The sequence below is a fragment of the Centruroides sculpturatus genome, unplaced genomic scaffold (assembly GCF_000671375.1).
Source record: "Centruroides sculpturatus isolate CEXI.00-Female unplaced genomic scaffold, Cexi_2.0 scaffold262, whole genome shotgun sequence".
NCBI classification, from domain to species: domain Eukaryota; kingdom Metazoa; phylum Arthropoda; class Arachnida; order Scorpiones; family Buthidae; genus Centruroides; species Centruroides sculpturatus.
The window spans coordinates 230,411-244,518 of NW_019384536.1; the positions used below are offsets into that span (position 1 = coordinate 230,411).

The 14,108-nt window shown below is 30.7% G+C and overlaps 1 protein-coding gene across 1 annotated transcript in view; it reads left to right on the plus strand.

The window, feature by feature from the left end:
* Positions 1-5,548, plus strand: part of LOC111623244 (general transcription factor IIH subunit 1-like) — a 59,127-nt gene extending 53,579 nt beyond the window's left edge. The window contains exon 14 of the mRNA XM_023365742.1: positions 5,329-5,548. Within this exon, the coding sequence (XP_023221510.1) occupies positions 5,329-5,418 (90 nt within the window). The 3' untranslated portion in view covers positions 5,419-5,548. The remainder of the gene's footprint in view (positions 1-5,328) is intronic.
* The last annotated feature ends 8,560 nt before the right edge of the window (positions 5,549-14,108 follow it).

The window sequence follows — 14,108 nt, forward strand, 5'->3', positions numbered from 1 at the left end:
TATGTTCCGTTCTTTATGAAATTGATGTTCTACGAGTCCTTAAATATATGAGCCAATCACAGCTCAGCACATATGCAGTTTACGGCTGTTTGAAAGGTTTTCTTCCATAAAATTAATCGATTCTAGACTAATTTGACTCAACATTTCCAAAACACGTATAATTTTTTGGGAATAATCCATATAAACTATGCTATAAACAAAAAATTGTAGGATTACTTACTGAGTGTGCACCATTCGACAACGCCATTGCTTAAGCTTGTTTTCGTCATGGAGCACCATGCCTATAAACATAAGGGAAGAAAGCGAAGATGCCAGATCTCCAGTTATTTGATATACTTCACATAAGAATGCTTTTGCCCAACCATCAGCAAAACCTTCTAGTGGTCCAACCATTAACCTGAACGGGGTTAATGGTTGCGCATCAAATGGGGGTGCACGTGTTTCCTGATAAATTATTTTTCTGTGAAAAATTCACTGAACTTTGGAGACATCATTAATATAAATATAATTTTTATGGATGTTAAATAATAAATGGTTTTTAGTAGATTCACTGCTCGTTTAAACTCAACAGTTTGTGCAATATCCGCTATTGGTCTAGTTCGACCAATCCTGTCACGACACGAGTCAGCGATGACGTTTTACCATTATATAGGAGTCTCTTTTAGCGTGTTTATACGAATACAGTCGCAAATTTTTTGCCGTTATATACGAATTCAAATTATATGAACCCGTTTTATAGGGGGGTCTACTGTATAGTATAATAAATGCATGGAAAATTGCATTATATTATTCTATACATGAAAAGATTCTTGATTAAATATTCAATTATTTGAAGTTCAAAAAAGACAAATGAAATCACCTAAAAATTTTTTTATTTTTCAAATTGCATATGATAACATTATTTTTCACCCTAGAAATAACTGATTATGTAATATTGTTAAAATTAGTAACAAAATTTTCTATATCATGAAATTACAAATTATGCAAGAATCCAATTTTGATAATTTGACTGAACAGCTCTTATTTTTCAATTACTTTCAAATTCAATTATAAAATGTTGAAGTTGAACAACTGTTTTGCTAGCAGAAGTATTTAATGAGACAATTTACAGTGCGTTGGCTTTCCTATGAGTAATTCTTTCTTCATGGGTGCAGTGCTGATCAATTTTCATTCTAAGTTAGGTCAAGTTCCATATCACAGTTTCAGAATTTGTATTATCTGTGATTTTTTTTCATCTCTGAAAGTTTAAATTATTTGCATCTGATGACAATCAATAAAGCTATGAACATTAATGTTACTTTGAAGTTTATCAGTGAATAATTGAGTTTCATCTGCAATTAAATTTGTATGTTTCCAGAAGGAGGTAGGACAAATTTCATTCCAAGTTTCAACCATGTAGCAAAACAGTATCCAGAAGACTAATTCTGGGATTAACACCTCCAGAATCCAAAGAATCACTTTCGGTTTATTAAGCATTGACTTGAACAAACTTTGTGATTACATTTTCAGTGCAGTCAACTACTCCTGTTTGAAATATTAGGAGAAATGAAAAGTAGCTTTTGTATTTGCCAATTTCAAATCATTACTGTTATGAAAAGTTGCATTATCCAGTCTATCGTCTTGTCAATATGCATTATCCAGTCACAAAAAATTTCACAAAGAATAAAAAAAAAGCTTGGATTATATTTGTAGTGAATGCATAATTATTGCTTTCTGTTCAAATATAACAGGCACTGACAAAGGTATTCAATTAATTAGTAATAAATTCAAGAATTCACAATACTTTGCTGTAATATTGAGAAAATTCACATATTCAATCTTTATTCTGCTTCAGTGCTTTTAAAGGCTTAATTACTAGTGTTCTGTTGTATTCAAGTTTTTTGAAGAAACTGGATTATTTTATATTATACACATGTTCAGACTTCTATTGATCACCACATACTGAAGCGCAGCAACTGATTTTGAAAATTTGTAGTAATTTTCAAAATGAGTTGCTGAGCTTCAGCATGTGGTGATCAATAGCAGAAGTTGAAGATGCTTTTCTATGCAGTTTAATTTGCTTGAACTGGTGGCAGTTCTTAAACTTCTTAAGCTGTTCATTTGAAAGCTTCAAACCTTTTAAGTCCAGTTTTTCAGCAATTAAACTTTTAAGCTTGCAAAACCATTCTATGAGGTTTTGCAAGCTTAAAAGACTCTGTCTATATGTTTTAATGATTTTTTTATGTTTTTATTGAGTTTAACTGTTCTACTATTTGCAAAATGAATGTTATTTGATAGCTTGAAAATGAGATAACCTGGACAATGATAGAATTCTTGTAAAAGTAGTTATTGTTCATATGTACTCACGTAATACTTTTCATATTTTTTACTCATTTCCTTGCAGGGAAAAACCTAGCTAAAAAATCAAGTTTAATTTGAATTTTAATAGAGACTACTCTGATAAATTCTTTAAATTGTTAACTTTATTGAATTGAACTTTAATTATATTATACAATATTACAATAACAATATTATGATTATACACACTAGCCTGATATTGCATAAAAATATTTTCTTAAAGTGCTTTACTGTAGCAAACAAAAATGATTATGTGGTTTTGTTTTTCTGTGAAAAAACAAGAAAGGCATTTTTTCACAAAACTATTATATACTGCTGTCATCAACCAGCAAATTTGTATTATGCCAAATTATCAGAGGTGTGACTTTAGTTCCTATTTATTTGTATAAGTACAAACTTTGGGAGAGGAGCTTTTCCTGACTTTAAACTTAACAAAATAAATCTGCAAGTCCTATTTTATGATCAATTATTTGAATTGAGAAATTTTTTCACTGTTTTGTTGAATTTGATCTTTTTCATATTAGTATTTTCTAAAGGAAATGAAAAGTGATCTGGTGCAGAATTAAAAAATTAGAGATATCCCTTGTACAACACGGTTTGAGTATTTGGGAAATTCTCTGTACCAAATTTCACAATTTTTAAATGACAACTCGGTTATTCAATATTTCTTTATTCAAGTAAGCATGTGTGTTGTCTCAAATTTTCCCAGACTTTAGAATATTGAAATTTTCAATTTGTTTCATGCCTTTTGTCAGGTTTACTTTAATGAAAACTGATAGGAAAGCTAGGAAAAGAAGGAAAACATTGAACTATCAACCAGATGATGATGTCATTTAATAACACTTAAAAAAAAATTTTAACATTTTTAGGTAACTGTAGGTAAGTAATTGTTTGTAAAGATGACAAATGAAATACAGCAGTATCTATATACTTGAACCGTTCCCAACTCAAACAATTTGATATTTGAACACAAATTCTGGAAAAAAGTTACTTGGTACTCAACTGAACAAATTTACAAATAATAATATATTTTTATTTTGTCACCCATAAAATTTTTTGATGATAAAAATTAAAATAATGATGCTGACATTTCTGATCTAGATCAACAAAAAAAACTCAAAAACTTTCATTTTTTTACAAAGCATTCTCATCTAACTAATATTAATGTGTATTAAATACTTTTAATTGTGATTACTAAAACAATCAATAATTAACTAACAAACATATTTCTCTTGTAATGAAAAAGAATAGTATACTTTTGTTAACTTTTGGAACCAAACTGTTTTGCATAATGTGGCACTTTTTTGTAATGCAACTACTGTGTTATATATACAGGTATCTCTCATAACATAATTTAAGCCATATAAAATTACCCCTTACTAAACATTGACTCTATTATTCTTGCATTAGGATTACAAAAATATCAAACACTAGAAAGAGAAACATTAAGTTTACAACTTCTGCAATTATTAAACAGATTTAATTGCATAAAGTAAAAAATAATATGGTGCTCTCACACACTTCATTTTTATCATGAATAGTTAGAAAAGATTTGTATTGCAACAAATCATAGACTAATACCATATTTACAAATTTTCTTTAGTTCTGTTACAATTTAAATATTAGGTTGGGGAAAAAGAAATCCATTATTTTGTTGTTAGATGGCTGTAGTGATATATATCTTGTAAAGTATTGATGAAACAAGTTCAGACTTGTGCTGGTTGGAAAAGTGACATTCTGTACTAAAAAAATTTTTCTTACAGTTTTTTGATTGGTTGAGTCAGTTGAGTTATAGGATGTAAAAGATGGAAGTTAACAAAGAGAAAATTCGGTATGTTTACAATTTTGCTTTGATAAAGGTGAAAATGCAAGCCAAGCAGCTTAAATTGTAAATGGTGTTTATGGTCCCAATACTGTCACAGCCAATTATGCGCAATTTTGGTTTTGTCGATTCCATTCTGGTAATTTCAATGTTAAAGATGCACCTTACACAGGCAGGCCCATTGTCAAAAATGTCGATAAAATCATGGAAATAATTGAAGTAGACCTGCATGTTAGCAGTTAGCATCACCCAGGAGCTAAAGATTGATCACAAAACAGTTTTAAACCACCTGCATAAAGCTGGATTCAAAAAGAAGCTCGTGTTTGGATGCCACACGAATTGACGCAAATAAACGTGATGGATCGAATTTCCATCTGCAAAGTCTTGACCAAATGGGATAAAATCAACCCATTTCTTAAACGGATGGTGACTGGGGATGAGAAATGAGTTACATACAACAATATTGTACAAAAATGATCGTGGTCAAAGTGTGGTGAAGCAGCTCAAATGGCAGCCAAACCAGGACTAATGCCCAGGAAAGTTTTGCTGTGCATTTGGTGGGACTGGAAAGGAATCATCTACTATGAGCTGCTTCCATATGGCCAAATGCTAAATTCGGACCTCTACTGTCAACAATTGGACCATTTGAAGCTAGCAATTGACCAGAAGCGGCCAGAATTGGCCAACAGGAGAGGTGTTGTGTTTCATCAGGGCAATGCCAGGCCACACACATCTATAGTGACTCACCAGAAACTCAGGGAGCTTGTTTGAAAAGTTTTGATGCATCCATCTTATAGTCTGAACCTGGCACCAAGAAATTACCATCTTTTTTTATCATTGCGAAACTTCCTTAGTGATCAGAAATTGGCATCAAGAGAAGTTTGTGAAAATCGCTTAGTTGAGTTTTTCACCAATAGGGACCAGGGCTTCTATGAGAGAGGCATTATGAAATTACCTTTAAAATGGCAACAAATTATAAAACAAAACAATGCATATTTGACCCAAGTCAGACAATCCAAACCATGTTAAATAAAGTCTTGAAATAAATGTAAAAATAATGGATTTCTTTTTCCCCAAACCAACATTAATATAATAATCTGTAATTATAATATTTTTTATTAATTCTTTAAAAATTTTGACAGTTTTATATATATTATTTTCCCTTACAGCTGACTGACCATATGATAAATATGTTAAGAGCTGCATATAGCAAATTTGCAACTTGGCAAGGAAAGAGGATTAGCATAATCAAGAAATAGTTTATTAACCAGTTTGAATATTTGATGCCATTTGGCATTTTTTTTACACTGTCGGCAAAAGAATTATGTCAATGGCTGAAAAACTTTTTGTACATTTTTGTAATTTATTCATTAAAGTTTTTTAATTTGATATTTTTGCATTGAATTGTCTGCAAATTGTATGAATCTTGCAGTATAAATCATATTGAAGTAAAACAAAGTCAAAAGCATTCAAGATATTCAACTGCTATTAGAATTTCTAAATTATTAAGCATTCTGCAGATGTTAGCATTTCAAATTTTCACCTGTAGCTGATGACAAATTTGTTTTTAAAAATGAGTCATTAAGTTATAATTTAGAATTAGAGAAAAATTAAATAACATGATTATTTGGTTCTCATAGCATGTAGTTAAATATTTAAGTTATTGATAAAATTAGCTCAAACTTTTGATGGGGATGCTGACAATTCTTCACCTTATATGAAAATATCAAAATGAACAGTATCTCATTCCCTGATTTTAGGATTTTTCTAAAGTAATTAATGTTACTTTAGAATAAATTATATCCAAACAAAAACATGCCAAGTAAAAAATTTATGACACTAGATGACAAAATTTTTCTTAGGCATTTTTCTTTGATAAAGATAAATTTGGCACTTGGAAGCAAAATGTATAAAATAATAATACAGGTAAAAATTTTATGGGTACTGCTTCTTTTACATCTCATATGTTTTTGTGTGGATACCAATTGTTTTTGTTTAATAATTGTATTATTATTATATTGATGAAATCGGTCAGAGCTCGACGACCACCAACTGAATGGTTGCTGCCAACCGAACACTTTCAATATTCATTTCAGTCAGCATTGACTGATGCTTTTGATATGCTGTTAAGAAAAATCTTCATAAAAAGTTTTAATTCGCATAAATTTGAGCTTTTGTAATTCTTAGTAACACTTTGAATAAAATTCATTTGTTTCCATGCAATTTTATCCTTCAAGCATAAAATTAAGCTGTAAATCTAAATTAGCTCTATGGGAAACCCCATAAACTTTGACCTATTGACCTGGCCAGCACTTCACCGATAACCAGAAAGGCTTAAGTTAAAAATTTGAGCTTTCTAGACCCAGTATTTTTTTTATTTACAAGTTTGAAGTGCCAGATGAAGAAAAAGGAGAAGAAAATATACAGCTTTTTTGTGATTTTTGCACTTTTCAATTGTTTATATTTAGGAAACTTTATACTTGGTGGGAAATTACTGCTGTGGCGTATGATAAATGTTATATAATTTTGCCTTAATTCTTATAGTGGTGTTGATGGAGTGTATACTGGTGCCTAGCACTATGTTGGACCAGATTAAGACACAAACACACACAGCACAAACAGAATAACTTGTAGGTAGTTATGTACTGTGCTTCTGTTTAAGAATTCCGACTATATGTTTAGTATGACAGTCTTCTGTAGTGTATGCGGTATTGACACCTATATGAAAAAGGACTATTGGAATGCTAAGTATTGCATTTATTTTCTAGAGGTATTTTATTTAGTGGGCAAGTCCTGAGTATTTACTAATTTTTTGTGTATAATGTGTTTGGAACAGTTATGTCTGCTATGTGTTATTTTCTATGATTGAGGTGTGTAGTAATTTGTGTGTGTGTGTAAGCTTTTGATGATAAACATAAGCAAATAGTAAAAACAACATAAGACTGTGCTAAAAGTTTACAATCTGATGTAACATGTTGTACATAGTCTTGTACTGTACAAGATGTGGCATTTCTACAAATGTCATCTGAAAATATGTATTTTAAAATGTACAGTGATTGACAAAAGCAAATTGTCACCTCGCACTGCTGTCAAGTAAGATGATGTCACACAGTCAAATTTGATATAATATATAACCAGATTATATCAATCGAATATCATTGCTAATTTAAAAATATGCTTTGAGTAAATTGAATAAAATAAAAATTTTGATAAATTTCTTGAATTATTTTATCTTAAATATATTACAGTAAACTCAATAACAATCCTGAATGTTTTTTCTGTTGTTGTGATAATGAATTAGATGATCTTAGTTTGGTGCATGGAATCTTGGGGAAATAAGATGTGCTTGGAAGAGAAAGCAAGAAATATCACCTGAGAGAAGGAACATGGTAAAATTCAAACTTTGATAATTTTTTATTGTTTTTTTTCTGTATGAAGAACATATTAAAATTGAAAAAAATATTTCATTTTGAACTGCAATAGAAATATGCACACAATTACCTCTAAGTTTACAATTGAATTTAGTTGATATAATCTGGGTAATGTATTCTCAAATTTAACTTCACAACATTGTCAGACTTAAATCAATACCTTAAGTCATTAACTGTACTTTTTGTAGTTCCTTGTTTTTATGATATGTGGTCTTTTAGGCAGGGCTGTGGAATTGCGTAAAAATCTACCGACTCCAACTAGGGGCGAACTTGTTACCGAAAGAGACCCAGAAATTCTGATGTCATCATGTGACCTCAGAATAAAATATTCAATAAATAGAGTTGTAATAAAGATAGAGCATAGAAACTATTTATTCCAAAGCTAAAGACTTCTCTAAGTAATATATAAATATGCATTCGATAATTTTTACTTTTCTGGCTGTTATATATAACAGGAGAAGTGTAGCGCTCGCTCAAAAAATGACCCCTCCCAAATTTTTACATTTTTCAACTCAGGACACCTTGAAATTTTGAGATATGCAAAAGATTTGAGGTTTTTTTCCTATATGTGTGGATGTTAGACTGTGTGTGGGGGGGCATAATTATGTTCACCCTGTTTAAAGCCTAATAATTTCTGTGGTCAGAATCAGAGTCAGATGGTTTAACACAGGAGTTAGTTATTTAGCGTCAAAGTGGTTGAATTAAACCATGTCCCCATATACATTCTAACATTTTAGGCGAGAACATCTTAACAGGTTTTACTGTACTATTATAAAATGGCAAAAAAGCTTACTTTGAGGGTAGTTTTATTTTATTCTTTTTAAATTTTGAACGCTAATAACGAGTAAAATATTCATTAAGAGATATGACACATGACCACTTTTATGTATTCACCCCATCGACCTTTAATTAAGAACCAAAATTTAATAGTATTAATGCCCCTTTATATGCAAGCTACAGTGCCACATTTCGTTTCTTAAACTTTACCCATTCTGAGATATTGTTTAATATCTCAGAACAGAAAATAAAGAAATTAAACAAATTAGATGTCAACACACACACACATGCGAAGTTTTCCCCTTTATTGACTTTTTTGAGGGGTTTGGGGAGGTCTCCAAATGTGTAGATTTGCAAAAAAAACTTGGAGAGTCAAATTTGACACGATTCCAATACTTTTCCATTTTATATACATAACAAGTTGGTAAGTAAAAAAGGAGTCGGAGTTGGCGGATTTTTTGACGACTCCGACTCCAGCTCCACAGCCCTGCTTTTAGGGCAATAATGAACCCTTCCATTTCTCCTGAGAGCCAGCCAGCAGTTTGACACAGTTCTGTCATTGTGATCCTGTTTGAGATGTTAGAGTGCCTAACATGGAACTCCTTCAGAGCCCAGAACTATGATGGTCTGGGTACTGTGTTAAATTCAGGTGTGAGTGTTGTGTAGTTTTAATGATGTACTTTTTTAGTCTGTAAGAGTTGGTTTTGAGTAATTGTGATGTTTGACTTGAATCAAACAGTACACAAAATTACAGTGTCAGGCAGTCTTGGGCTTGAAATGCACCCTAACAATTCCAGCCATCAGTTTAGTGCAGTTTTGGCTGGTTTATGGATGCTTCTTTGATGAGATGGGTAGGTTTGTGATTGCCATTCAAAAAAACCATAGAAATTACAAGTTTTTCTACAAATTAAATGTGCTGTCTGTATTTTAAAGTCTGAGATATAGTGTTGGATATATTTTGCATTGTTATTGCATACACTATATCTTAGTGTGCAATTCTATCAAATTCCTTCCAGTTATCTGTCTGTGTCATGTAAGTTTCTGTGCTGTTTGTGTGCTTACAAACAAACACGCACACAAACAAACATAGAATAGTGAAGGAAAACACATGATTGATCTGTATTATTTATGGTTCAATTGTTGTTTAAAATTTCAATTCAATAAATTCTGCAAAGATTGTCACCAGGAGCAGCTGAAAATCTACATTTATTAGCACTTCTAGTAGATATAAAGCTCTACAGTCTCTTATTCAATTCAGTGTGAAGAAAGTTATGCTGACATTTTATTTTGATTCACAAGGACCAATCCTCATACAGTCTTTTGAAAAAAGCCATACAATTAATGTAAACACTACTGCATAACTCTGCAGAAACTGAAGCAAGCTGTAAAATCAAAATGGTAAGAATGCTCTCATGTGGAATTATTTTCCTATACAACATCTCATGGCCCTATGTTACCAACAGTATCAAACCATCAGGTGTGAATTTTCAGACATCTCTGATTTAGACTATAAAAGACTGAGTTATGTAAGGCAAGGTGCAAGGAGAGATCCATTCTTGGACTTCAGAGTCCAGGAATGAACCTCTCAGGAGGATGATTGCAAAATCAATTAAATTAACTTAAGAATAAAAAAGGAAAATTTATTACAAAAGCTAAACATAATATTAATTTTAAACTTAATTTTAGTGTTAGGACAAAGTCTGTCTATAAAAATATGCATGTATCTGGATAGACCGGAGTGGCCAACAGTTTTTGCCCCTGGGCTGAATTGGAAAGAAAACTTTTTCACGGGCCGAACCAGAGGCTGTCCTAGCAAGATTTTGAGGTGGTGCGAGATCTCATTGTGTCACCCCGTAGAGATTAAATTGTACATAGAGATTACAGATACATTTTTCACATTATCATGCATTATCAACATTCTATGCTGTGCTGAAGACATTTGTAATGGAGTGTTAACTCTAATCGCACAGTTACTTGCTGACCTTTTTTTTTTTTAAGCCTCTGAATTCTTCGTCGAGATATTTGAACTTAAGTAGCTAATATTGAAAGATTAATCACGGGCCATATGTTGGCCATGCTTGGGATAGACTTTGTATACAGTAATACCCCGACTTACGCGATTTTCAAATCTCGTTGATTCGTCTTTTGTTTGAGCACCACGCAACCCTTGATTACTCACTCCCCCCACACTTGTTCAGCTTATATGTTCGGATGTGTCGCACGGAATCCACACATAGCTACAATTTATTTTGTGTTATTTATTTCTGTGTTTGTTATATCTATGGAGACTCGAGAGAACTCTACTATGTCATCCAAATGAAGTAGAACTAATTCTTCTGCATCAAACAAGAAAAGAAAAACTTTATCTTTGGAATGTAAAGTTAATATTGGGTATGTTCGTAAAGTCGAACGAGTTAAGCGAGAATGAAGTCATCATTATTCCTATTTCGTTAGACTTTTCAAACGATTCGTTACTAATGCGTTTAACTCGTTTGACTTTACAAACGTACCCATTATTAAAGACTTCGATACAAAAATGAAAATTTGTGAATTGGCAAAGAAGTTTGNAATTTCTGCAAACTTTTTTTATGCGGTTTTAAGTTAATTTTAATTCGTTGTTTTGGTTTTATGCGATTTTAGAAAATTACGGAACATATCCCTACTTTTTCAAGGCATGTAAAGTCTTTTTTTTATGCGAATTTTTTTTTATGCGCTATTCTGTAGAACGTATCCACCACATAAAACGAGACCTTACAGTATTAAATTAAAATACAGTAACTAAAATATTTTGTTTTTAGTGAAACAACAAAATAAAGTCATCAACCCCAATGTTGCAGAAAACAAATTTTTGTTAAATGCTGGTTTCATGGTGAGGACAAACTAATGGTACTTTGTAAGATGAAATAATCCATGATAAAAAGAATGAGCCTACATGCACATTAAAGGTAATTCTGCAGAAGTGCACACTTTTGTGTCAACTGTGTGATGTTTGTTCTTATTGGTAGATGGAACAATTAAATTCTCATCTACAAAATGCCATGTACTAGTTAGAGCAGCAATGAGAAATAAGTTCCCAAGAACATTCTCTTATATGGGAACATATATATCCATACATATCCATGGGAACTTATATCCATACATCATATGGGAACATTCTAAGTTCCCATACATTCTCTTGTACATCTTGTACAAGAGAACGTATTTTTACTTCATCACTAACTGTCTTTGCTAATTTTTAAAGAAATTCTAACATATACAGAATTTCTTTAAAAATTAGCATACATACATATACATACATATATACATTTTGATACATACATATACATGGTATGTATCAAAATTCATTAATTAATTTAACAAAGAGAAATTTTTTGATGTAAAGGAAATTTGTTTTCCTGTGGGAATAAAAAACAAAAATGAAATTTTTCAACAAATTGTTTTATTAGGTGCACTCAATGCATTGTTTTGCATGTTTTTTGATAAGTACCTTCTAAAGTATTGTAAAGTGGAAAAAGAACAATAAAAATAGAAAATTGTTATATTATGCATTTTTTGTATAATATAACAATTTTCTGATAAATTTCTTTCTTATACTTTTGAATTAATTATATCCTTTTCTTGCAATTTTAATAAAAAAAATAAACTCATAAAACTAATAGTTCTTTGAATTCTCTCTCTGGTGTTAGAATAGAGATGCTGTCATTTAGGTTATTCAAGTTGAGATGCAGGTAAAAGATCTATCTGGAAAAAAAAACCATTGCAGCTAATAAAAAATAACAAACCTTGGAATGTTTTCATTGTATATTTCTAAACAGGAAAAAGTATTACATAAAAGAATACTGTCATAAAATTTAACAGAATTATAATTCATAACTTATTTCATTATCATCAAGTGTGATGATCAAGACATAAGTTATGAAAATAATTAACTTATCATGCTTCTAGTGAAACTTTAAATGAAAATGAAGTAAAGAAAACAAAAACAAATAAAATGAGAAAAATTTATGTTTTGAGTACAAACTCAAGGCAAAAATATAGCATAAAACATATACCACGACTTTGTCACAACGTAAAAAAGCATACTTGTTGAATTGTTTATGTTTGGAATATATGCCACAGATGAATGATTATAACCTTCTATCTTTGAAATGAAAAGGTTATGTAAATAATGCTTTTGTCTGATGGATATGTTAATATTGGAGTATAACAAAAGTTTTATCATGATCCAAGACATTGGATCTGTAAGGTGCAAATATGTTACACAATAGTTTCTTATCATTTAAAAATTTTCAATTAAAATTTGTAATTTTATGAAGAATTTGAACAATTATAAAGAATATAAGCTATGTATTAAAAGATATTTAAACAATTCAAAATATTCTCTGAATCACCAGTACAGTGTGTATTTCTGTTAATAGGACTTATTAAACTGATATATAAGATTACTGCAAGTAAGTCACTGCAAGTCAGTCAAGGTAAATGTAAATAAAACAATTTTAATCTGTGTGACTGACTTGCAGTAATCTTATATATCAGTTTAATAAGTTCTATTAATAGAAATACACACTGTACTGGTGATTGAAAGAATATTTTGAATAAATTAAGGACATAGAGTCATATTAAATTAAAAAAAATATTTAAACAATATTTATCAATAAATAATTTATGACAACATGCCTTACCNGTGAAAAGCATAATTTTGAGGGTAAAGATAAGTTTTATAAAAGAAAAATCTTCATTAAGTCCAACTCCACTTGAGATGTGACATGTGATCTCCCTCTCTCTCACCATTCCCTTGACCTTTAACCACCAAAATTTAATAGCATCAATGCTCCTTATACACAAGTTACCATGCCAAACTTTGTTTCTTCATCAGTACCACATCCTGAAATATTAAATGGAATAGCCATATGGTAAAAGCCAGCATGCTGGTTTAAGTGGGGTTATACATCCCTCTCTAGAGGGTGCATTAAAAAATGAACCGAGTTTTTATTCTAAAACTGTGAAACTTTCAGCATTACATCAAAAACTATGATTATATGTTTAATTTTTTCATTTTGCTTTCTAATGATGTAAAAGACTCGTGGAATTCTGAAAGTACTTTTTTATGTGTATTTTATTGTTATTTGATTCAAAAATGCAAAAATAAACACATTAAATTTAAGAACTCACTGTAAATTATCTCACCTTTCACATGATGATTGGTGTAATTTGAGAAGACAGTGTTGTGTTATTTTTAAGGTCATTGTAGATGGTCAGTGTAGCACACACTGACTACTACTACGATTAATATTAACAAATTGTTAATTGTTTTATTGTCTTGTAAACAAAAACACTCTTTCTGATTTAAATTCAAATGTCAGTCAAATTACAATGTTATTATTTTATTGTATTTGGAAGAATATGTTCTTTAATGTTTAATTAACAACTAGTTTTGTTAGATCTGATTAATTTTATATTTTAGTCACAGTTTAACCAGCATGCCGAGATTTCTGGCATGCTGGTCTCCTGTTTTTATGCGGCATGCCAGTCATTCCATGAAAATACAGTATTTAAAATATTATTATTATATTCTTTAACAATATATCACCAGTTCCTTGATTAGAACACTATGAGGTGTGTTTGAACATAAATTATAATTTGATAATTAAACATCAATGTATGATTTTTGTTTATTACTTTATTTTTTAATGTGATCTCCCTCCTTTGCAATACATTGGTGTCATCAATTGGATAGCTTC